This window comes from Cinclus cinclus, chromosome 6 (genome assembly GCF_963662255.1).
Source record: "Cinclus cinclus chromosome 6, bCinCin1.1, whole genome shotgun sequence".
Lineage (NCBI taxonomy): Eukaryota > Metazoa > Chordata > Aves > Passeriformes > Cinclidae > Cinclus > Cinclus cinclus.
In genome coordinates this window covers 26,002,730-26,029,334 of record NC_085051.1, presented here as the reverse complement: position 1 = coordinate 26,029,334, position 26,605 = coordinate 26,002,730, and the positions used below count along the sequence as shown (strand labels likewise).

Sequence of the window (26,605 nt, the reverse complement as noted above, 5' to 3'; positions counted from 1 at the left end):
TCTGCTTCCCCCTCGAACGTTGGAAGTGTTTTGAAAGGGAAGTAATTCTGCTTTTCCCCACAAAAGGATCACAGTGCACTGACTTCAGAGTTTCCCTAGTGTTATAATTGCAGTAGTTCATCACAGACTGAGACACCATTTCTCATAAGGCATCAAAAGCCTGCCCCATTCTAAGCCCTGGAAACAACACAGCTTTCCTGGACTGGACAAGACCCACTAAGATTTTGATAAGGAGCTCTTCTTTCCAAATATATCTGACAGCACACAGTACTTTTTCAGTATACCTATATAACTTCTAGACAATTTAATTCGGATAAATTCCTTTTTCTCCTGCTATTTATACTAAAGAGTCAAGGAAAACCAGAGATACAGTGATTTTTAAAACATGACTATAAGCCCTCCAAACATTCCAAAGTAAAATCAGGTTAAAACTTGAGACAAGCTTTTCTAAATTATAAATGCATACTTGGATCAAAACCAAAACCCTACTAAATGGCCTTTACATGACTCCTTCACTGAAAATATAAAAGCCTTACAACCAAAATGAACCAGCAATCTCCGCTGAGTATAAGTTCTATTATTCTGAACTATCAAAACTCCTCATGTTCAGAAAAAAAGCACACATCTGCAATTACCACAACCAGAGGTAGAACTCAAAGGCTCTCAGGCACACCATAGAGAACTGTGGATCATACAGGTCAAAGCAGTTCCAAGGTAATACAATGTTCCATAAAGGTGAGTCAGAGAAATCATTCAGAGGAGAAACCTTAGTCTCTAAAAATTTTTAGAGGGACTGAAAATGCTGGGACTCTTCAGTTCAGAGAACAAGTTAGACAAAGAGAGGTTATGAAAAAGGTTCACAAAACCGTGGGTACTACCGATAGCTGGCTGCAGAACAAAACATCACAAGAGCACACAATATTCAGAAGCAGAGGACTTTCAACAAAACTAGTAGGAATGGGCTTTAACAGAGACAAAAGAAGTCCTTCTTTCCACAGAGAGCAGTGAACTCCAGGAACTTGTCACCAAAGGAGGCTGCAGAGGCAAACAATATTATGAAGTTCAAAACTAATTTATACAAACTCAGCGGACAACTGGTTCAGGTCCAGATAGTAAAAGAAAAAGGTAGAGATGTACCTCCTAACATCCCTGATGTAACAATGGAGTATGAGGCAAATGGACCTCAAAGGCTCATATGGCAAGGCTCACAGAGTCTCACTAAATAGTATCTTCCATTGCCATGGTCACAGGCAGAATACTGGGCTTTGTGGAGCATTGGTTTGACCCAAAAAGGTATCTTCTGTGTGTTTACACTGCTGATGGTACTCACCTGAGTCAATTCCTGCCCTGACAGTTGCAACTGGATAGACAGCACTGTCCTGAATTGAAAATCTTCATCTCCCACCACCTCCTCAAATCAATCTTATTACCCCAGCATTATTTTAATTATTCATTCTATAAAATACACATGAGTGTACCTGGGAACTAGCAGAAAGTGCTACTTCACCCATCAAATTCTAGCAATATTGTTCTAAAGAATATCTAGTAAAACAAATTGCTTATCACAAGGCACAGAGCTTTCTCATACTATTGTCAGCCATTTGATAAAACAATTTTACACCACAAGTTGCAACTCCACTCTCTACTGCAACCTACACAGACAGGCTTTGGAAACAATCAGAACAGGTAAAGGGCACCTAGAAAACAAATTCACTCAAGTTCATTAGTTTTCCTTCTCCCACCTCAGCAATGTTGGTCCAATAGGCTCTTCTTCCATTGTCAGTAAAAATCCAAAATGCTCTGGGAATTATGTCTTTGCTGATCTGCAGTGACCACAGCGGACGATCAAAACTGAAAACAAGCTTTCAAACCTGACAAGTAGATTCCAGGCTTGCAAAGAGGCTACCAAACGAGTTTAATAGAGTTCTGGGCTTGGCATGGCACTAGCACCGCCCTTCAGCAAGCGCCTGTGATGGAAACAAGTATTGCCTCACGTGGAACAGGACTGGATTATCTGTCACAGGCTGAGCCTTGGTAGGGTAAGGCTGCAGCTGCTGAAATAATAGAGAGACTGCTATAAAAAGCACATTGCTTGACAGATCCAAAACTTTGGTTAGAAAAAAGGCTTCCTGAGTTTTCCCAGCATCGTTACCAAAGTACTTACTAGACAAGACTCATTTCAGGAATGAGCAGATCAAGACTTTCCAAAACAAAACTATGCAGACAGACTTGTTACAGCATTGCTTTCTCCAAAGCGAGTGGGAAGGTCCTCGTGACACTCAACAGTAGTGCAGTAAATCCTCCAGTGCTTTGGTACTTCTATATCCAGAACCTCATTTGTAGTCGTTTGGGACATAGGAACAAAAAAAACCTGCATTTATCCTTTCCCCCTCCTCCACTGTGATCTCACAACAGCTTGGTCAGTACTCTCCCCTGCATTACTTACAGTCCAACTAGTCTCACTTACAAACTACGGAGAAACTAAACACATTATGGACTAATAATCAAAAATACCCTGTCACTCTTGATCTGTTTAAAAACAGAAGCACAACTTTTTAAAGAAAGGTCACCAGATAAATTTAGATCTATTCAGCTTATAAGCTGCAGTAATTTGCTTTTAGATACACAGTCTAGCAAGCAAAGAAAAGATACTATTTAGCTAGCAAGAGCTTTTCCCATTTAAATTATTTTTGTATTTACTATTCACTATCCACTTTGTATTTACTAAAATTTACATATAATTATTTTAGCTGAGTTTTTTCAAAGCCTCCAGAAAAATAGTTAACAAACAAACAGCAAAACTGTAAAGACTCTTTTGGAATTATGATCAACATAGCCAACTCAGAGTTCACAGGTGTACTTCAGTACTGACACCACAGAAAACAGCTTTTAAGTTGCATTCAGCTTAGATCTAGAAAACTTAACTCATGAAGGATCACAGCTTCCCTGGTGGAATTCTGTGTACCGTCCTTAGTATTCCTGGGTGAATTGCTTATTAAAGTTTCTGACCACATCATTAAACTAAATTAAGACACAAGAGGCATTGCATACATATTGCAATTAGTGGAGCACTCCAAGTCTGTCTGGAAGATCCCAGTCTGGTTTCTATATCCAAAGAAGGGGGGTAAAAAACCAAATTCAAGAGAGGAATAAGTGAATGGGTGTTTGGAAGAACGCTATCAGTGAAGACAGCAAAAACCTTACAGTTGAATCCCAGTGCCACACTTTCACATTCCACCATACACAGCCAGCCACCTGTTCTCAGTCTGCTCTGCTCACCTCATGAGTCCAGATGCCTTGTGAGGAGGAGATTTCTCTGCCTGCTTCCCTCTCTGTTTCATGTCCGACAGTCGCTGCCGCATGTTGATGGTCATCTCTGAGCTCAGACGCCAGATGAAGATGCAGCTGAAAGAGAGAAAGGTGAGGCTGGGATCACGTCTCAGTTCAGTTTATTGATACTAATTCCCACTGCAGAGACAAACAGGAGCCCTTCTGTCTGCAGCAGAGACACACGCAGAAACAGCTTCACAGAAACTCAATGCTATCAGAAGCCTCATGACAAAAGGGTTAAACCTGCCTGTCAAAGACTCCCTGTGAGTGAGAGCAACTGCAGAGATATTTACACAGACTCATCTCTGATCCTGTACCTTTTTTGACTATCTGACCAGCTGCCAAAGGGAATGCTGTAATAAGTCCCTCCATGGTGAGCAGGATAAGTGGAGCCTACAGATGTCCCTTGCTTCCTCTAACAGTGGTTAAGCTGAAGTCTCTGACTGCCACTACCCCCAACATCAAGGCCTTCCTAATGCCCACCATCCGATGGAATCTCTGTGCTGTAATAACAGTTAAGCTCATGTGGAAATACTTTTTGCAGTCAGGGTGCTTCTAATATTTTACCTCGGACTCCCTACAGGACACTTGCACAGAATTTACACAGCCATTAGCTCAGCTGGCACAGAGCTCAGAGCACAGTGCTAATAACAGCAAGGGTTCAAGCCATTCACTTCAGAGCTGGATTTGATGATCCTTCTGGGCCCCTTCCAATTCACAACATTCTGTGAAATATTTGACTGAATTTGGTCAATGGACTCAAAAGCACTTGAGAGAAGGAAACCAACAGTGGGGGTCTCACTGCATGAATTTCTTCAGAAATTCACCTTAAAAAATATATTCCTCATCACATTAAAGAACACTGTACCTCATCTTCAACTACTAGAAAGTAAAATGACCAACCAGCACTATCTTTGAAATTTAACCTCAGTGCAAACTAATTCTTTTCATCTGTCATCTTTCCTGTCTAGCTGGGTATACCTGCACTGATGTAAATACAGAGATGGTACTCTGGATATCACTTATAAAAATCTTGCACCCTACTCTGGAATCCATAGAGGATTTAATTCAGTTCTTCAAGATCCATCAGTGCCAGTATACTCATGGGTACTCCAATACACAGACGATTTTTCGATGACTGACTTTTCCCTCTTTCTTAATAAAATGTAAACGTTAATTTGCTTTACTATTTTGAACAACTTTGGTCTCTCTGACCTGACACAAATGTCAAAAGTGCCAGGATCCTGAATACCTGAATCATCTTCATTTTTTCCCTTTCATGAGGAAACAGTTTAGAAGGTTTTAATTTCCATATTACGCAAAAAGCCCATAAAACCCTCCTTGTGGTCTGCAGAGATTTTAAGGTAAAACTAAAAATTCCATTCTTGTCCCAAGTGCCATGCTCCGGAGAATCACTCTCAGCTACTGAAATCACACTTCCCATTGCCTGTGAACACACTCTTGTCCTCCTACTGGAGCTTTTCAGCCAGGAGAAAGGGGTGAGGCACTGTGTCTGGGAACTATGGCAACCCAGAGCAGCCAGCTGTTTCCCCTCGAGGAGCAGCTCTCTCCAAGAAACAGCAAACATAATCTGCTGCTAAAAAATACTGAAACGGAGGAAACAAAATTCTGAAAGCAAATCTGGTTTGCTCATTTATCCTGCCCCCACAGTTATCAAACCTAGAGACAAGCAGCAAACAACCCAAGTCTGTGAACACATTAGCATCCAACACAGACTGCAGAAGCAAGCACCCACCTACCCCTTTTGCTGGGGCTGGGGAGAGGATTTTGTTTTTTTTCTTACCTTGCATTGCTTTCCTCACATGAATCTCACAGCCCTTGAGCCCTTTCTCAACCCTGATTTCCTTTCTATTCTCAGCTCTATTCTTTGCACAGGCTGCTGTTTGTGAACAGACTATGTTCCCTGTTTTCCTTGAAAAAGATGCTTTCTCATCCCCTTACAGTTAAACTTCTTCAGGAATGCTTTCCTCACTTCTCATCCATCTCTTGCATACCCTTAGTGAAGAAAGTTACCCTTTTGCTCACAGAAATGTCAACAAAAAAATGACGCACCAAATCACAAGGGACTTCAAACTGTCAATGTTTCTGGAATTTGTCAGAAGCTCACAATAAAAGGACTCTCTCTCCTACAACTTTTGTCCTTAATCTATTTAAACACATGAAAGGTAAAGAAAGACAAAAACTAAAGTATTTATTTATCACTGAAAGACAGAAACAACCAACTGATGAGATTTAAGGTGATATATTGTATGTTCTATAACAACTCACCCTCTAAAACCCTCTTTCCAATTCAATTGTGTTTTATTAATTTAAAGAGAGAGAGAATCTGGGTTGCTCTGAACTTGCAGTAACACTCCAGGAACCATCTTTCTCAAAAGAAAAATTTTATTCAGTTCAGCTTATTTAAGCATTCACTGATTCCAGAAATAGTGGCTCCACTCACCTGTACTATCATCACACTAGGCATATATTAACCTTCTTCCCTTGGAATCAGTCTGGGGACTACTTAAGCTTTTAGTGAACTGATTTAGCTCACTAAATGTGCAGAAAACTCATCTCAGGGGATTACTGATGTAGTGACCTGAATCAGCTGAATGAGGGGTCCGCTATACCACTGCTGACTCAGGGGAGCAGGAAGAGGACCATACGGACAGGACCAAGAAGTTAGGACAGGCCTGTCCCCTTTCCTGCTAAATAGATTCTTTCACCTGGTGAAAGATCATCAATGGGGGTTTTGTCACTACTAGCAAAAATAGCACAAGGTGCCTTATATTACAGTCCTGAAGGCTGGTCAGGAATCAGGTCACATGTCTGTCTCCTTTCCAGCACAGGCTGGAGTATTTACTCTCAGAAAAGGGAAATACTCCACATGGATCTCATTCCATGGAATGATAACATAAGCTTTATGAGCTTTACCAACAGCATGCATTTAGGATTCAGAAAGCTCTGAGACTTATTTGGAATTCATAAAATATCCATCCCAAAAAAATAAAAATCTACCTTTCCTAAGGACACACTATGTGCAGTATGAGATGGCATGAGCCAGTATCACAAACAAGCAAAACTTCTTACCTGTCACCAGAAACAGAGATCAGATGTTTGCAGTCATTACTGAATTTCATCCCAGTTACAATCTCTGTGAGAAATAAAACACAAAAAATCCAAACAACCCCTGAATTATTCAAATGGACTGAAGAGATCATTAGCCAAATAGCCTGTCTGCACTCAGTAATTCACACTTCACAGACCAGTATGTCCCAATTACCATAACCATATAACCAAGAATCTAGGCTTGACATGGAAAGGCAAAACATCCATGAAAACTGAATTCTCTTTTTGCCTATAATAGAATAGCTCCTGCATGGTAGGAGCTGAGGGTGAAGTTAAGCTTTATAATGAAACTTAATATACACTGAAAAACCCACAAACTGCTTTATAGACTATTAGAAAATCTGTGTAAATAAATACATGGTTTGACAGGTGGGTATGTGCATGTGGGCTTGTTTGCAAAATGCAAAAACTGAACTTGCAATAAAATAAGCTATTACAGCTTCATCCAATCTATTAAAAAATACCAATTAGGCAACTTTTGGTGGGGAGGGATCTTCAGAAAGCTTTGACTAGTATCAGACCCTACTATATAGTCGTCAGCAGAAAAAAATTAATTTCCAGAAGTTTATAAGCCTTACCTGAGTGTCCATACATGGTTGCAACACACTCGCCAGAATAGAAATCAAAGATGGAGAGGTTCTTGTCAGAACAACTGGTTGCAATATAAAGACCAGAAGGATCTGTTTGCACCTGGTTTAGGAGACCAGAGGAATGCAAAGATCTGGTGAGAAACTACCTTCAAACTACATTAACAGTAGTCCTGAATACACAAGATGGTTAGAATAAAATGCAAGTAGCCCCCACAAGAATCCAATTGAGTACCAACCTATCCAGTATCCCAGGACAAATCTCCAACCTGACTTGACTTTTAAGACTGCCTCCAACCTAATCAGAGACTGAAGGTACTTAAATTAAATGCCTTCATGACTGTGAAGGTATTGCCACCAATGGACAGACTTCTACCTCTCCTACTTTCTTTTAACCATTGGGGTCTTACTTTCTTCTGTGTTAAGATCAAAACAAAACAAGACACCCCCAGCCCAAAACACACACACCATGAAAAAAGACAAAAAAAATCAGAGCTGACAGAGCTAAGTGAAATATTAAAGGACTCCGGTCTTCAGGAGTGAAAGCAAAAAAACCCTCAACACTGCCAAGAAACTGTCTTTGATAATGATGCTGTCACATTTCCAGCATTTGCAACTTCTATTTTTCATCTATTTTTTTATTGCTTGTTTCTTCATATGAACCTATTCGTTGCTTTATCTTGGATCAAATATAAAATCCCCTGCAAATGCCTTACCAGGTCTAAAGCAGGACTACACAGCAAATACAGTTAGTGTCACCAAATGTCCTGCTCTGTCCTTTATAGAATTTTAAGGAACTGAGAGGGTAAACTGTGTTTTTCAAGGGAGACACGGTATTTAAATAATGGTAATTATTTTGGTTTATGTTTATTTTATTGATGTTTGCTTCCAACGTCACTGTTCGGGTTCTACTCATTAAACTGAGATGTGTATTATGATCTCAGAATAACATGCCAAGAAAGTTTAAATTCCAGAGACAACCATAATCCCTTGGTTACATAACTGTCTTATAAATGAGCAAAGCAATAGTAAAAGTACTTGAGATACCCCCCTTGAGATACACATTAGAATACACACAAAAAAACATAAAGGATATAAAAAAATAAAAAATCCAGGTCCCAGAACATTTCATGGTTTTTTGTCTGAGAAAAAAAAAATCAAATCAAGCAACTAAGTTTATCTGCAACTTAAAGTTTAGCATTAATTTTTCCTTTTCCTTGTTCTGGCTTACAAAAAAATTGTAGGAATTATAATAGGCAAAGAGAAAGAACTTACCTTTCCTGTAAAACAAAAGAGCTGACACTGAACAAAACTGTTTGTTTTCCCCTCCCTTTTTACCGAGTTATTTACATCCATCAATAAGGGAACTACAAGTATCATCTCTTCCTGCCTGACCAATTCAGAGTTGACCAAATTCAAGCTTGCTATTAAATGTATTGACCACATGCATCTTCAACACTGTCAGGCTTGGGGCATCGACCATCTCTCCAGGACTCTTGTTCCAGTGTTTGACCAAACCCCCATTAAAGAAATGCTTCCTAATGTCCCTGTTGCAGCTTTGAACCATTCTCATATATCCTGTCACCGGATCCCAGGGAGAAGTGCTCAGCACCTCCCCCTCGGTGTCCCATCCTCAGGAAGCTGTAGAGAGCAATGCAGTCACCCTTCAGCCTCTTCCTCTCCAAACTAGATAAGCCCTAAATCCTCAGCTGCTCCTCATAGGACATTCCTTCCAGTCCCTAATAATAATACTGCTGACCTGTGCAGCAGTAGAACATTAACAGTGAAAAAAAAATGCAATGAAGAAGCTTGTCGGGCAACTTGACAGAAAATTTGAATTTGTCATCTGACTTTCCCCTTTACAGACAAGAATGCAGTTCTTCCACTCAACTGTGAATCTTGAACGCACCTGATTTACCAAGGTAAGCCCTGAATAGTGGCAGAAGCCAAGGCCTGGATGCACTCAGCAGGTAGAAAATTTAAACAGACTGTCTAAGCTGTACCAGGTTTGTCCAGAACTTCAAGACCCAGGCTCTTCAAATCCAATGCTATTTAATTTTATCAACTCAAAGAGTTTCCCTTCCCTTCAGACTTGCCTTCTGAAATCCACTTCACCAACACTGATCAAGAGGCATTTCCAGTTTAAAATTCCTAACGAAACGAGTCAAAAAAGCCAGAATGAGATCTCTGGAGTACAAAGTTAAGGATTAAACTAATTTGATTAAATAATCTCCTGACAGATACTGGTGCAGTTCTACTTGTTAACAGCATGGTCCTGTGACTCACTTCAAAAATAGGACAGATAGAAAAATCATAAAGCAGCTTTAGCATTCATTAGCTCTTTTCCTGTTTTAGCCTGATGAACCCCAAATACATTGCCTTTAAGGTGGAAGTAGGAGGAAGCAGCAGCATGATAAAGTACAGAGTATGGAGGAAGAAAAAAAAGTAGTTACTGTATTCAGATTTGTAATTAATTTTCTTGCCCCTGAGCTGCATTCAGAAAAGCTGAAAAATACTGAAAAAGGAAGAAAAAGGAAACAGCTTACTTTGATAAGGGTGCCATCTTCACCTTGGGATCCCTTGTAAAGCTTCTTCTGCTTTCCACTGCTTATGTTGAAAACCCTGAGGGGATGACATAAGATAACATGGCTCATTGTGCCCAGGTACTACTCTGGGGCTGTCACCAGGATCCTTTTCTCTCCCTGTTCCTCATTCCACATAAACTACAGGAAACAGGGCCAAGCCACAGGAAGTGGAGAAATTATCTCCATGAAGTATTATCACCAGCCAGTTAAATGAAACAACCTCAAAAGTAATGCAGAGGCAGATTATCTTAATTATATTGAGGGTTTATTCTCAAACCAATAATTAATCAGTCCTCACTTCTGTAAAAATATCTGGGCTCCTTCAAAATAGAGCAAAGGATTAAGAGAGCAAGACATTCTATTTATGTTAGAATATAAAACCAAATTACAACCAGTAGTTATATTTAGCTTTGACCAAAACTCATAACATCTCACACAGTTACAATAGGAGGAGACATACAACTACAGAGAGACTCCTTTGCTTTCAAGCAGACAGATTAGAGAAATGGATAAAAAGGGAGCAGAGAATGGATTCCACTTCAATGACAGTCACATCTAGTTCAGTTTTAGGTTCCCACAGTCCCAGGTATTCCACAGGACCTCACAGCTTCTCACTAAATACCTTCAAAAGCAAAATTTACCACACTGCAGAAGTTATTGCCCCACAGTTCAATGATGTGCCAAAGAAGGCACACTCACACTTCTTCCCCAGTAGAGTCTTTGCTCTGCAGAAGCCAAGAGTCCCACAGGAATTGCACATTTTCACAGCTGTTTATCAGTGAGGGGAAAGGCAGAGTTCAACCTCACAGAGCCTCAGATTTGTCTGAAAACATTGTATCAAAGAACTTAGACGAATAAAGGGCTGCTGTGTTTATGACTGCAAAAATATTTTCAAGATGAGAAGGAAACTAACCTGATGTTACGATCCTGGCATCCAATAGCTGCATATTTCCAGCTGGGGTCCACATCCATGTCATAAAGAGTGGTCTTCCTAACAATGTGATGTGTTCGGGTAAACTGGACTCCTTCTCCTGTCTAAAGATATGGGTAAAAATTGTGTCAAAATCAAGTAGTTAGTTCATTATTAAAAACAAGTAAATACAGACAAGTCTTCTCACACAGCCAGCAGAAAACAATCCTTCCCAGGGAGCTGCTGGGAGCAGATGGGACTCGAAGCACAATTCCCTCCAGCCCATACTCTTTCACGAATCCTCACAATAGCTCTGGCAGTGAAAGAAAAGCAGATATCCCAACAGTTCTCTATTTCACATCTTGCTGTGAGAGGTCAGGTGGGAGTAGCTGCATGCTTCATAGAACTAGTTCTCTAAATGTAATCTCTTCTATCAAGTCAGTGGGAAGCACTGAGGCTGAAATAGCAACAAGCTCACACAGAAACTCTGATATCAGTCTTTGAAGTAACTCCTTTGTGGAGAGATTATAAATTAGAAGTGTACAAAATGTTGTGATAAGCCTACCTTTTGAGCAGTGCGGAAATAGATGCTCTTGTCTGCCCCACAGCTTATCATTCGCACTTTCCCATCGTTGGCTGGAATACAAAGGCAAGAGACAAAAGATGAACACATATTCAAGGTGGAGGAAGTGTTGCAATTTATACCACTGCTCATTTAATCCAGCCCTGATTAGCTAAAACTGACTCCTGCCCAAGCAGCAAAACAGAAGCCCCTTCTCAGGGACAGCATTTGTCTTTCATGCTCAGAGTGCAGGAGGCCTTAACACAGAGGCTTTTCAGAACAGATTAGGATGTAATTCTGTCTTCTCCCTCACCAATATCTCTGTGTGACACAGCACTCTGAGACAACATGGCACATGCACACTCAGCAGAAGCTGAAAACAGGCAATAGGCACTTTTCAGAGCTTAGAGTGGGACACATGTTTTTTGCTGCCCTTTCTTACTGCAGGATCAGCCCCCCTCCCCGCCCCCCCCTTTCCCTTAGGATTCTTCTGTAACCAAGCAACTCCTTCAGCAAACCAACACCTGATAAAACTGACAATGCATCCAACATCACACGGGGCCTTGAACTGCACCCACTTAGAGCACTGCATTGGCTCATAGATCAAAGGCACAAAGGCCTTAGCTGCCAGGTCTTGAGCCCACTGCCCTCATCTCCCTGGAGCTCAGCTGGCTGCATTCAAGGCCAGCTCACTGATAAGACAGATATGTCAGAATAATTTTTGCTGGCCTTGGAACTCCTCCAGAAAAAAATAAAACAAAACAAAACAAAACAAAAAAAAAAAAAAAAAGAAAAACAAAAACAAAAAAAACACAACACGATTGAAAAAGCCACACAATTGTTTGGGGAGCCCCTGCTATGAAGCTTCAGTGAGTCCCTTCACTCAGGAGCAGTTTTCAAGATGAGGTTCTCATCCTTGAGCCTCAAGTGAGCTATACTGCAGTCATACCTGTGCCTGGACACGTACCCCACTGATCCAAATCCTGACCTAACCCATGGACTCACGTTCCTGATCTGAACTCCATCTTGCCTTGCTAGTATGGACTTGCCTGGCAGGCACCGAATTGTAGCTGACCCTGACCATTCCAGATTGGTCAAGACCTTGAATTGCTTGAATCCATAGTCTTATCACTATGGATTTGCCTGGTGACCTGGACTACTGGCTGTATCTAGGCTTGATCTGCTCCTGTTCATGTCCTGTGGTACTTTCCAGTGGAAAAGGCCACTACCTTTGCCTGCCTTCCTGTCGGTTCCTGGCTACTGGCTTTCCCTGACAGAGCAGCCAGCTCTTGCTGTTCCCAACAGGTGTCTGACCATGGGTACCAATTGAGTCCTGGGGATAAAAATATTACCAGGAATGCAAAGCCTTACAGTAGTTTACGATCACAAATTTACCTAAAATTTTTATGTGTGTGTTTTGGGACTTTTTTGGACAATGACTGCTCAGAGTTCTCCTTAATTAGTTCTCTCTGAAACTAGTTAGAGGGACTAAATCATTACAGAAAACGGTTTTCCAAAGAAATGCTGAGGACTTCAAGCAGAAGAGGTTATCTTAGGAGGGTGAAAGGAGAGGCAATGAAAGCAAAACCAGAAAAGAAGGCAAGTATCACATTTTGTTAAGGCTGCAACTGAAAAAGATGACCAGTTGCAGATTCAAATTGACCTAGTCCTGTGTTTAGGCAGACAAAATTACAGCCACAAGGGGACAAAAGCAGTGCTCATGTCCAGCTTTGGAGGAAGGGCATGATTTGCTACCTGCAAACTTCACTGCAGTGATGGAAGAAGAATGTTCATCCAGGGTTTGCTGCAGGCTATAGTCCTTCCCAGCATCCAAGACATGAATCAATCTATCTCGACTGGCTGAGGCTAAGAGCTTTAAACCTGTCAGAAAGTGAAAAAGACTGCAAGATCATGACTTAAAAAGTAATTTTTAAAGCAGCTTCCAGAGTCTTTTTCGGGACAAAACATTATACTGTAACTATAACTACATAGATAGATACAAAGTAACATACCTTATTTTTAACATTCTAATAATAAACAGAACAAGTTTCAATCTCAGCATACAATATTTCAATAAAAAGTAAGAGAAAGAAGACTTTTTCAAACCCTGGCTCTACTGGCCCAACACTAGATGCCTGCTCTGAAATCCAGGAGTAGCTCAGCATGACAATTCTAACATACATTGGACATTCTGACTTGCAAAACATTACATCCATAGGCAAAGGGCAAGCAGCTCAATTGAATTTACCTGTGTCAGGTTTGGAGTATTCCAGACATAGGATCTCAGAGTCATGGGCTTCCACCTTCAGCATTTCCTTCAGAGACTGCAACTCATATATTCTAGGACATAATATGGCTTATTTCAGTATGTTTAATAAAATTAGCAAGACCTGGTTATTTTCTCATGCCTGACCAGTCTGCACTCTGCAGAAGAAGCTTCATGGGATTACCTGAGAGTGCCTATCCTGTCCCCCGAGGCCAGGTGCTCCCCACTGGGACTCACACAGACAGTGCGTATCCCCACCTTCGTGTCCAGCACTTGTGCATCAGCTTTCTCCGCACTTCCTGCTGAGTTGTAATCAGTGTCCAGAAGCACCTGAGTGTTGTCATCTACATAGATGATTTTCATCAAGTCCTGGGGACACAATACACCCAGAAATATTTACTAGTTCCAAAATATTACAAGCAAAGCCTCTGCCTCAGAAACTGAGCTCCTGGCCAACATAAACATTTTATTGGCAACAACGCTGTAATTGGTAGGACCTTTTAATTAGGAGCAAGCACTAAGCCCCTTCAGACTGTAGGATGAAAGTTTCACAGCTGTGTTTCACAATCACCCCTTTCAAAAGATACAATCTAGAGACTAACAGCATCTCTTGCACTACTGACAAGATCTGGGATTAGTGATTACAGTATTTTAGAGCACACAGCAGGAATATCAAAGACTTCTAGGGATCATCTAAATCAACCATCTGAGTACTGACAGAAAAAGCAAGAATTTTTTCCACCTGATTCCTTGGGTCAGGGCTGCTGTGTCCAGTGATCTTCCAACTCATATGAGAACAAAAGCAAATGTCCATATGTAATCACTTCTCTGTATGATTAGCCTCCCTCTAATAGAGATGAAATGAGTGCAAACTTTTTCATTCATTTTCCCAAACCTCTGTTTCATTTAATGCACTTTTTCTAAACAAATCTTAAAAGTGGATATACATCACAGAGATGCAGATAAAGAGAATCAGCTCTCCTGAAACCTATGATCCTTATGGAAGAGACTAAGCTTGATGAATCTTTGGATAGTTTATGGAAACAGCAATAGTCCCCAGGACCATTTCAAACCTGTCCTTCCAAGTATTCCTTTCGTGTTTCTTCAGGTTCATTTAACCAGATCTGTGCTCAGTTTCCATAACCTGTGTTGACTTGGAGATCCAAAGAAATTTGAGCCTTAACTTGGGAATCTGTGTGTGAAGAAGAGCAACCCCAAGGACAAGGAGGTGATCCAAACCTAGGATCTTACATTGCTGAGGATGTTGCGGTGCAGGGCTGTGCCATGGATGTTGGAGCTTTCAGTGTTCCACAGACGAATGGTGTTGTCAGAGGAGCAGGTGATGAAAGAACCAGGGGGTAGGCAGGGCTGATTGTTGTCCTTCACCTCTGGATACATCTAAGGGCAAGTAAAATCAACCCCTGAATAATATTGCCTGGCATCTGGCACCCTAGACACTGGTAGCAAATTTCAAAACAAAATGAGACAAAAGAGGTGTCCTCTCTGTTTTCTAAAGGTGAGAGCCAGACAGCTCTGACAAAAACCTACTTGCAGACCAGAGCTTCACACTGACTTCAAACACATGTTCACTGAGCTTCCCTCATCACAGAAAACCTCCTTAAGGAGCATGCAACAAACCAGTATCCTTTGTTTCTAATAGTTCAAAGAGAGCACTTCAAATCCCATACAATGACCATGCAATAACCACCTTGCACTGTTTGCAACTTTCATCTACTACTGTCAGTTTATAATTCAGAAGGAAAGGGTGTGATGCAATTAATAAATAACAGCAGAGTTCTAAACCTCTTCCCACCTTTCCATTTTCCCCTCTCCTGACCTCACTGTTAGATATATTTCAACATATTAACAACTCCATTGTTTCCTATACTTCCTTTCCTTCTGTCTGCCCCTCTGAGGGAAAGCCAACTAGACAGATGGCAAGATGACAGACACTTGAGAGGCTATTTCCACATGTTCAGGTGAATATGTTAAGGAGAACCAGAGTTCAGATTATACCACTTGTTTCATGTTTTTGACTTTGAAGCACTTGCTCACCGCAGATCTCAATTTTTTTGACGTCAGCAATAAACTCTTGTGTGTTTTCTATAGGATGCTCTGTATTCAGCTTTGTCCAATTCTGCTCCTTCTCCCACCTCTCACCTATTAAGGGTGAGATTTTTTTTTCCCAGTAGCACCACATATTTGGTCAGCCACTGCAGTGCAGCAAAAGAACTGCTCCCAGGCCCAGTAGCAAACACATTAACCACAGGTGAAAATCTGAGTCAATTCTTTCCCTCTGCAGTAAGTGTTTGCATTCAAATTTGGCAGCTTGTGTGATGATTTTCTCAGCTGCAACTCACAATCCAACACCTGTGTCTGCAGACAACATACCTCAATGTTCCACACACAGGAAGAGTGATACAAAGCAGAGTACACCTTGCCCACTTTCTTCGGATCTTTGACATCCCACACATACAGGCTGTGGTCATTGTATACACAGGAAAGCCACTGGTTGGTGGGGTCAAAGGTCAAGGCAATTGTGTCTGGATACTTCGCATCAGCCACACCAGAGAAAAGACGGCTGCAAAAGAGAGAACAACAGCCTGGTTAACTTGTGTCCTCTAGGAGCTGGGGCAATCCTCAAACAGGAGAGCTCAGATTCCCCACAGGATGTTGTTGAGATGAACAATAGACTGTGGCATCTCTAGGTAGAGAGAGTAGTTGGCCAGGAAGACCTGTCTCTTGAACAGCTGGAGTCCCAAAAGAAGCCTCAAAGTCCCACAGCAAAAGAATTTGTCCTTGCCATTCAACTGTAGTCCAGTCATAAGGACAAGCCTGTAACACATCAGAGATCTGCAACAGGCTGCCAATTTTAATCCATAAAAAGAGCATGCTCCGGTTGGCAAAGGTCTGGGGAACAGTTCTAAGCCCCACAAGCCTCCCTTGCTCCCCTCCACCTTCTCCACAGTACCTGGCCTCAGTCACACTTGCGATGTCAGTTCCCAGGAAGTGTGGCTTGGGCAGAGTCGTGACAAAGTGAAGGTTCAGAGGGTTAAAAATCCGCACAGTACCATCAGCGCAGCCACAGAAGATGTAGTCATGATTCACAGAGATGCAGTTTGCCACAGTGGTCTGAGGAGGACACAGCACATGAGACAGCAAATGAGAAATGTGCTCTCACATCAAAGGTCACCAGACACATGACAGGGAGAATAGCAATTTGACAGACAAAGGAGTCATGGTCAGAAGAGCTATAGTGAAGTTGAGCCCTGGGAGTAAGGAAAAGCCCAAAAATCCATTCTTCATTTCTGAACAACTTTCCTGCCAAGGTCCACTGCACATCCAAACCAGTTAGAAAAAAGCTTCTCTGCCACCCACTGTCATGGGAGGTACACATTTACTCCATCTGAGCCCTACTCTGAACACTGCTTTTATTTCTGTGACATTCAATGACACTGGCAGGCAAGTGGCACCTTACCCTGTACTAGCACACCAACACATTACCTGTCAGGAAGGGGATAAGAAAGAGAACAAAATGGATTTTCTTCCCCTCCCTTTGGGATCCGTACAAATGGCAGAAAATGGTACAAAATGAAGTGTGGTGAAAAGGGGATGGGTTCAATGCAAAAAGTTTTTTCAACTTACTGTGAAGCTGTCTGTATTCTGAGCAAGAGTGAAAGGCAGATTTTAGAGAGGAAAGGAAAGAAAAGAAGAGGCATTTCACTTGAGTGAAAGTGTGGACAGACCTTTTCCCTTGACTGCAATACACTGAATCCTTGCAGGTGGGCATGTTACACACAAGTGAAAGGAACACAAGCATGGTCAAATTCTTAACTACAGGCCAGCCTGGTGGCTTAGAATAGTCAAATCAACTAGCACCTTGGGAACCTGCACTTGAGGTGCACAAGCCAAGTAAAACACTTCTAAAACTCCTACTTGCCAAGCCAAGACAGGAGGGACCATACAGGAGTTACCACAAGGACATTGCTTTGCCAGTAGAGCAGTCACTGTAATGCTGAGGCATGAGAATGAAGGAGCCTCAACGATCAACAAAATCCCTTTGCCAAGAAACAATGCTATTTTTGCCCAACCTTCCAGAGTAAATCAGTGTTGCAGAGGCACGATTATTTTCACTGCTGGTGGTCAGCTTGTATCTCTGAGTGCCCTTATTGTTTTTCCTGATCTGCTTGAGCAGAATAGGAGGCTGTAAACTCACCCTCAGCTCCACCCACTTGTCTAGCAGCCTTTTTTCATTGAATTCACAGAGCAGGCCTGAGGATGTGATACAGAAAGTGCTGTCAGCTTTTTTGCCCCTTCCACAAGCCACGTCCGCAAAGAAGTTGTTCCTCAGCTCTCCAAGCAATCCCGAGCGACCCAGCAAGGGGACTGTGGCATTAACCTACAAACAGAAAACAGTTTGCTACAAATACAGGAAGGCACTTCAGGCAGACTGATTTTTTAGAACATCAACCCCTGAATACTAAGGTGATTCAAAGAAAGAACTGTCAACAGCCCACAAGGAGAGGTTTTATTTGCTGTTCACTTTTACAACTGTTCATGAGCACAGAAAAATCACCACTGGTGGATTCTGCCTACCAGGGAATAACACAGCAGCTAAAAGTTCAAACACTTTCATTGGTGCTTAAATTACACTCACAACCTTTTGAGATGCTCACAGATAGCTCTTCCCACCTCTTCACTCTGAGTTAAATGACTGCAGCTCTTTACTAGTTTATTTGTCCTTCAGTATATGTGACTACTAAAGAACAAGCATGCTGCTATGCAACTCCAGGAGCAACAACCCTACTCTCAATCCATAAGAATTGAGAGCCAGGGGTGGAAGGCTATCCTTGCATCCCAGAAAAATATAAAAGTCCCCACTTCCCACAGATCACTGGGGCAAAATCCACCCTGCTCTAAGACAGAAATGCTTGTTTACAGGTTGGCCTTGATGCTCTTTCTCTCACCTTGGAGGTTTTGCTGTCATCCAGGTACCAGAACTTGATATGTCGATTTCCAGCAGTGACAAAGTAACTGCAGTCCTCTGAGAATGACACTGCTGTTACTTTACTTGAGACTTTATTGGCTGCCACTACGATGTTTTTCTGGAAACATAATTGTTTAGATTGCTTAATTTCTTTGCTCTGAAGCAAAGGAAACTAATTTCAATTACAGGCACATATCCAGTACAAGCAGTGCAACAGGGAAAAGATGAGGCCGGAACTATTCCCCATTCACCTCTGTATACAACCTCCCCAGCATTAGCTGGGGACATTGATTTGGCAGACAGTATAATTCACACTTATATTCAATTCCTCTTCCCCATTAACTGTGATCAAGAACAAATCAGCAGGCACTAGGGCCTGCAGGAACTTGGTGTCTGAGCCATGACAAACATGTTGGTTTCACAATCACCAGGAGCTCAGAGCAAACCCATTTCCCTTCCTAAACAGCAAATGCAAATGTAGGCCAGCACAAGGAGAAACTCTCCCTGCCCCCAGGCAGCAATGAGGTCATTGCACTCAAGATGGGAAACAGGTATTTTTCCTGGAGAAAACTGTACTGGGTCTTCCACAAATTCTTCTTTCTCTTTAAACACATTATACTTTATCAAAAGACCCAAAATACACAAAGGCCATTCCTGTACTGGAAGAGAAAAAGCAAAATCTGTTATATCTCAAATGTGTAATTCAAAATGTCAAAGTTTGGGAAATGAGGAAGAAGATGAAGAGACAGAAAACAGGATGGACACTGGTCAAGCAGAATGGTCAGATAGCAGGAGTAGGTCCCTGTTCACAGTGTGATTGCACAGTTTTCATCTCCCTGCCTTTCTCCATTTAGAAGTGAGATTTAAAAAGTTTTCTGTTTTGTTGTGGATTTGCAAGCAAGCAGCACACAGCTGACAACAGTGCACCCCTTGTCATGCTTGCTGTGTTTCCTTTACCCTTCCTCTCAGGGATTCAGCTGCTTCCAATCTTCCAGACACAATGCCCTCAGCACACAAACCACATCATTCCGAGGGCCTCACTTGACCATGTGCTGGAACAACTGAAGAAACCAGCACAAGGGGAATCTAGCCCTCTGCACCATCACCATGGAGGATCCCCCAACCCAGAATGAGGGAAAGGCAAGTGGGACAGCAATTATCATAACTTCTTTCAAGACGGTGCACAGAGAAAAGCTTAGGACCCTTGCAGACTTCAACATCTGGATCACTGCTGCGGTCTTATTTAGGGAAGCAAGGGAATCCCACAGACAACAGGGATTTTCTTTTCCATCACAGTCAAATGACTAGGTCTACCAGTCAGAAAAAGTGGGGAAATCAAAGCAGCAGCACAGAGGACAGAAGGGCTGTGGTTAAAAGTGCAGGAAAATGCTTCAGGAGATCTGCATTCTTAGTCCTTATTGACTTTGGTCAGGTAAAGCATCTCTAGTTTTGGTGTCCAGCCTGCAAAGCAAAGGCCAGTTAGACCTCCCATCACAGTCTGGAGCATAAGCTTAAAGTGTGTGTTCTTCAGCATGGAAGAGTCAGACAGTCTTTACCTCAGAACTTCTCATATCCACAATTATACAGTGAACTCGGATAAGTTTATTTTATGTTTATTTTGTTATCTACAAAAAACAAATGCTTAAATGTTTACTAGAGAATAAGAGACAGGCTTTGTTTCTACCAAGTGTTGCCTCAATACAGTGGCAGGCAGAGTGACTTCCATCAGATTTCCCTCATTATGAATTCCTACGTTCCCCTTCTCAACCATCAAGGATGGGATCAGAGTATCACAAACTCTGACATAAAAAAATCAAAAGAAGCCAAGAGCATCCACTACACTACAAAAGAAATCTCCGGCTGATGAGAGTTTCCTTCCTTAGCCTCATAAATTAGTTTTTAAATAAGCCTCTAAAAAAGTAAAATGATTTGCCATGGTTTCAAAGTCCAGGCTTTTGTGGCTGGACAGCAAAATGTAACACATCTCCAAGCATAAAGAATATCCCTTCACAGAAATAGCTTAGCCCTTCCCTAAGGGACCACAGCTTTCTCTCTTGCCCAGATTTGTCTGTGTCCATGAAACCAAACAATAACCACAGAATTAAAAAAAAAAAAAGCAGAAAGCAAGATGGAACTGAAATAGTTTACAGTCAGACTGGAAGCTCTTTTTGATTTCACAACACCAGGTGGTCCACCCAACCTCCTAGAAAACTTACCTTCCACGACCACACGTTGACTATCATGTCATGCTGGTACCCCACTGACACAATGTACTTGGAGCTGGGGGAGAAGGCCACACAGGCCACACCGTACTTGTGCTCCTGGAGTTCTGCCACCTGGGTTCGCTCAGCCACGTCCCACACCCGAACTGCCGGCATGTGTCCGCTCTGGAAGGGACAAGAGCAGACACAGAACAGGAGGTGTTACCCCAAAATCTGTTCTGAGATTGGAGCATGTAAATATGCAGGAGCTTGGAAAAAGATGTCTAGATGGTACACTCACAATAGGTTTAGTGGTTCCTTTAATTCTTTAAAGCCCAGGTTGAGAACAACAACCTAAGGAGTATATGCATTTCAACAGCTGTGCAAATTAATACCACCTCCCCTGCTTTAAACCTCTTCTTGTGCTACTCACAAAATGCTAGTCCTTGTTCTATAGCCAGGGACTAGAACAATACTTTTGATGCATATCCCTGGTCTTTATAATGGGAACCTACAGCCTGCTTTTGAAATGGATTATAATAGATTGCTATGCTTAGACTCAGTAAAGGAAAAGCCCTTACATGTTCTTACCACAGCATGGACATCTGAGATATCAAGCCAGGTCATGCCATACAAAAACATGACATGGCTATTGTGGGAACTCTCACACACCATCTGAAGCAAGCCTCTGAGGGACTAGCAGCATCATTTCTGTCACAAGGTAACACACGGATGTATTCTGTCCAAAAGAGTGCGGGCAGGGTAACGTCAAAGAAAAAGATGTGGTGGGAACAGAGCCTCTGGTTTAATATTTGCTCTCCAGGGAAACAGAAATGCTAATTTAGCACTTTCTGCCAGACAAATCTATTCTTTTGTTTAATTGTTTGTTATTAAGCCAAATTAAAACAAGGCACACAAGATGAGCTGAAATGCTGGCCAAAAAATGTGCTTGATGGGCAAATTTTACTCAAGTAACTGCTCACGATTTCACACTGAAGTCTGTCAAAACAGTAGCTTGTAAGATAACATATCCATGGCAACACAGCAGAATGGTACCTTTTTGATTGGTTTTAAGTTAGTCATTTGATTGCGTGGGAGAGGCAAGTCTCATCACAAGTAAAAGTCAAAGCTTAAAATTGCACATGTTTTAATTGCCTTGCTCAAAAGCTCTGCTAAGCAACTGCTTGCAGCCTGGAAAAATGCCATGGTCGGATTTAACTGCAGTTGGTACAGCTTTCCCTCCTGCAATGCAGAGCTCAGGCCCCAAGGTGGCTGGCAAGATGTTACAATGAGCTGAATCAGCTGCTCTTCACAACAACTGCTATACTTAAACACATATATACATATAAATATTTCCCAGTAACTTAGCATACACCCCAGGACCTTAACAAACTGAATCTGCATTTCATCTTTTAAGAAATGCTCACCAAAAGGCAGCTCTGTGTGACCCCCATGGACAAGGACTCTACAACTCCATGGGGAGAAATAAAAAATAATTATTAAGGAGGAAAAAAAAGAGTTTTCTTATTAATTTGAAATATGTAAAAGACATTTAATATGTATGGCAGCCAAGGACTAACCTCCATGCTCTCCTCCCTGAAAAGCCAGCCATGCAGAAAACTAAGGTGTTATTAGGCAGAATTAGCATAATGCCGCTGCAAGGGAGCTTGACAAAATCAACTCAGAAAGCATTTCCCTGTGGGACAGGGGTTGAACTAAGACACTACTGCTGACACCAGCAGGGGACACTGCTACACTAAGCAATAATTCAAATGTCAGACACGTGAGAGGATACTGAAGAAAAAAAAAAGAAATGGTTTTACAACAGGACAAGAGGAGAAATGTTTTGCAACAAGGGGGGGAAAAACAACAACAAAAAAACCAACACAACAACCCAAACCCCCCCCCCCCAACAAGAATAACAACAAAACCCCTACAAAGCTCAAGTATAACTGGAACAGCTTTATATATATATATAATTTTAATTTGCCATTTACCCAAATGACTTTCCAAACAGAAAAATTTGTTAGTAAGAAAAGCACCCACTTCATTTTTCACCCTTTTCCCTTCCCCACATGAAAAGAACCAAGCACCAGAAGTTTTTTTAAAAAAAGGAAAATAAATGAAGGCACCAGAATCATCAGAGCTGAACACAATAGAGAAAATATATATGTAACACCTATTAGAATTTTAATATAAAGGAGTTTTATTAAATTAAGATTTCTAGAGGGCAGGGAGGCATTAATACATATTACAGCTATAAAACATGTTTTCACAAAAAAAAAAACTAATGACAACATCTAATGATGGAAAATATATGCCAGCTTTCTCTGTGTCGTGGTAACCTCCATCAAAAAACCCCACTCTTGTTTCTACACCTCATTCTGATCCATGTAGGATTGAGGCCCAGGTTTGGAGCCACCTGGTGACATGACAGCTGCCATCACAGTGACCATACTAGGGACCTCTGGAGTGAAGGGTCTCCACCTTGACAGCTCCAACACAAGACAGTGATACACTTCTCCTCCCTGTGGCTGAGGCTCAGGAGGAGACCCGTCTCACACATACTCCCTCCCCATCTCTTACAGAGGCACAGGGACTAGTGGCAAACTGTCATTAATCACACACAAGAGCAAATTGAGCCCAACCATACAGACCTCAGCATTTCTGTGGATTTTTAAACATCCAGCAATTCCAGCCTCATGACACAGCCCCATGTCTTGAACTTCTAATGCAGAACAGACACACTGTGTACTTATCCTTATTCTCCCCTTTGGTCATGTTGGGAAAGAGGAAGCAATTGTTGCCCCCAGCCAAACAAACAACACCAAACCACAGGCACCAGCATCTTCTGTGACTATTCCTCAAACTCCACTCCACATGCAATTTTCATTTTTCCAGCAACACTGTTTCTGGCTTCAGTTACTTCCTGAAATCCTAAAGGGACAATGCTAAACTCAGGCATAGATTCAGGACTATCCAAGTACTCTTCATTGATGCTAGAGTAGAACGCTGTTGTGTGTCCTTTTGTTTATTTTCACTCTACCTCCAGCCCACAGATGATACCCCAGAAGACCCATCCCCTAAGCTGATGTGTTGAAAACTCCCAGCAGGAGCACCCAGTGCCACCCATAAGCCAGCAGGTCAACTGAACAGTGAGGCAACACTGAAACTGATTTCTCTGTGTGAAAACAGCCTGCTTCTTCTAAGCCTCTCTGCCCTGCTTCAAAATGCAATGGACAAGGTGCACCCTCTCTCCTCTCACACTTACCTCTCCTGTAACCAAATATTTTCCATCTGGAGAGAAAGCAAGTGCTGTAATTGTTTTCCTAAAACAGAGAAAATAACACTGAGAAACATTTCTAACATGTGACTTTATTTCAATACATCATGGCTGGGGAATAGGTTGGGACAAACTGAAAAAATGCTTAAGTCATCCATAATAGTCTGACATAATGGTTTTGCTTTGCCATGTGAACTCCTTGCTGCCCAACTCTCAAACAACAGCCTACAGAAGCAGAAAAGCTCCAAAAGTCAAGGTTCATCACTGCACCTTTATTCCAGGTGCAGGACTATGTCACACTGCTGGCTTCAATAATGAGATCATCATTTTAGGTGGATGAAAAAAAATCAAATACTCTGGAGGTGCAGTAAGATCCCCTAGGTATCATGACCATTAGCAGTTCCTCTCGGGATCACAATGTTTATGAGGTGGCATTCTGTCAGCAATAGCACCTCGTGTGAGGAAGAGCTAGAGTCAAAGCACCAGGCAGCCTGTCCCCAAGGCAACTCTGAGGGGATTTAGCCTGGAGCAACAGCAGGCCCTGTGCTTCAGTCAAGCCATAAGTCTTGAATTCACCTCACAGAAAGCAAGTCCAGCTTAAAGCTTTACTCACCTGGAGCTGTTTAGAATATGGTGTTGCTTATTTTTTCTAGGGTTGAACAGCACAACAACACACCTAGACAGAGGAAACAGAAAAACAAAGAGATTACATCACCACATGCATAAAGATAACCATAGAGCTAGCCCTGCTTGAAAAGCAAAAAAAAGAAAAAAAAAAAAAGGCAGCAAAAGTAGCCCACAAAGCTGTTTGGCAAAAGAACAGCCCAGAGGGAACCGTAAGTCTCTCCCATGTTGAGGAATACCATTTGCTAGTACCATAAATGATTACCTTTCCACCCTCCAGGAGTCCTGACTCTGACTGTTCAAGCTGGACAGAAAGGTTGACCATGAAAGCTTGTGCAAAGCCCTAATGGATTATGTCCCCTGCCATAAAAGTGCCCCTGTGTACTGGGCACCAAACCAGAGTGTCTGGTGTAAGAGTTAGAAGGTAGGGAAGAAGGAAAGAGGAGATATTCCAGAAAAGATTTCAGGGAGGATGAAGGGTAATTAAAGGCACTACCTTTCTGTGTCTGACCTTAAAAATAGATAGGACAGAAACCACTGAGTATAGCACCAGAAATGACTGGTCAGTTGAGAAGTGAGACACACAGTGCCAAAAAAGTATTGACCTAAGAAGTCTATCTGCCTAAACAACTTGCTCAGGGGCCCTGCAGATATCTCTCAGTAAAATGAACTGCTACAGCAAGCAATACTAAGTTCCTGGTAAGAAATATAATCACCTCCACTGGGAGCAAAACACCTCTATTGCTGACTGGAGGGGTAAGGAAGGAGACGAGATCCCATTCTCACTATTCTTGCCCATAGCACATTGCCTCTGTGCCTCAGACCACCACAACAAGAGCAACAGGAGTCACAGTGTTCTCTGGCATCTCCTCACCTAGCCCTGGCAGCTGACCTTTCCCTTGTTCTGACCAGGCTACACTGCCAGAAGGAGTGTCAATTTTGAAATGGAAAAGAGGGCAGAAAAGAGGAGTGACACACCAATACCTTGAGCTGAGTGTCCTTGGCTGAACCTGCCACACTCCATTAACATTGCCAGCTCAAAGCCAGCATCAAAAGCACCAAGGATGCACAGGACATGCCCTCCCCTCCTTTAGACTACTCTACTCTCCAGCCATGCCATTTCACATACCCCTATCCACTCACGCCTTACACCCTGAAAGCCAAAATAATAAAGGCACCAAACTTTCTTGACAGTTAAAAGGCAGATAGCCAACAATGGTTGGAGATGTAACCTCGTGGAAGAGCAGAGAAATTATAGATAAGCAGTTTGTTCACACCAGGACTGATCCTTTTGTACGTTTTTCCCTGTGGAACCAAACTGGAGAGTTTCAAGCCAAAGCTACACTACATATTTCTGAGGGATTAGTGCAAAGAAGCAGGTGGTTTGTGATCCATTAACAAGCCAGGGAAGGTTAAGCCTTGCAAATCACAAGATATGAAATAGGAAGTTAGCAGATGTGAAAACCTATCTAATCCTGAGCCTCCAGCTAATCAGAAAAGCAAAGCAAAACCCCATTATGTGGAGTTGGATAGGGTTAATGGACCAAAAATCCCACAGAGTTAAAATAAGGATGAATTGTGCTTAAAATAAACTTCAAGAAACCAGAAAGAATAAAAGGAAGACATGAAATCTTGGCAAATTTAAGAGCTGCATAGGAAAGTCTTTAAGTTTCTGTTTTATTGTAAGGAACTCAGCAGAGAAACAGGACTTCAGAGAACAGAGTTTAAAAAACAGAGGAAAGATACAAAATATAAACCACACTCTTCAAGCCAGGCAAGCAAACAAATTACTTCCTAGAATAGTATGGTGAGCCACAAAGGTCCAGGGCTTTGTCATTATTAACTTACAGGACATAACTTTTGTCCACTTCCAATCATGAATTTTAGCTCAATGGCACCCCAGAACACTGTGTGCCAGCAGGCTTCCTCCCCCTCTCCAGACCTTGGCCAAATCCAGAGCCTACAGGGAGGTAAGGGCCACCACCCAGCTCACACACCAAGGCAAATCAGGAAACCACTCCAACAGCCACACAGCTCCAAGTGCCAGAGCAGCCATCACAAATGTGGATATTTTAACTCAGTCTTAAGACAACTCTATGCTTGATTTACTGAGTCTGACCCATAATTAACAAACACTA

The 26,605-nt window shown here is 42.0% G+C and overlaps 1 protein-coding gene across 1 annotated transcript in view; it reads right to left on the bottom strand.

The window, feature by feature from the left end:
• The window catches only part of MAPKBP1 (mitogen-activated protein kinase binding protein 1), a 93,091-nt gene that overhangs the window by 17,410 nt on the left and 49,076 nt on the right, over positions 1-26,605 (bottom strand). Inside the window, exons 3-20 of the mRNA XM_062494275.1 lie at positions 24,457-24,519; positions 23,832-23,889; positions 20,576-20,746; positions 18,340-18,477; positions 17,589-17,771; positions 17,018-17,035; positions 16,344-16,504; positions 15,764-15,953; positions 14,624-14,770; positions 13,557-13,741; positions 13,355-13,446; positions 12,862-12,987; positions 11,110-11,180; positions 10,548-10,669; positions 9,596-9,671; positions 7,041-7,152; positions 6,424-6,487; positions 3,280-3,405 (exon numbers count right to left, since the gene is read on the bottom strand). Coding sequence (XP_062350259.1) covers positions 3,280-3,405; positions 6,424-6,487; positions 7,041-7,152; positions 9,596-9,671; positions 10,548-10,669; positions 11,110-11,180; positions 12,862-12,987; positions 13,355-13,446; positions 13,557-13,741; positions 14,624-14,770; positions 15,764-15,953; positions 16,344-16,504; positions 17,018-17,035; positions 17,589-17,771; positions 18,340-18,477; positions 20,576-20,746; positions 23,832-23,889; positions 24,457-24,519 — 2,103 coding nt within the window. The remainder of the gene's footprint in view (positions 1-3,279; positions 3,406-6,423; positions 6,488-7,040; positions 7,153-9,595; positions 9,672-10,547; positions 10,670-11,109; positions 11,181-12,861; positions 12,988-13,354; positions 13,447-13,556; positions 13,742-14,623; positions 14,771-15,763; positions 15,954-16,343; positions 16,505-17,017; positions 17,036-17,588; positions 17,772-18,339; positions 18,478-20,575; positions 20,747-23,831; positions 23,890-24,456; positions 24,520-26,605) is intronic.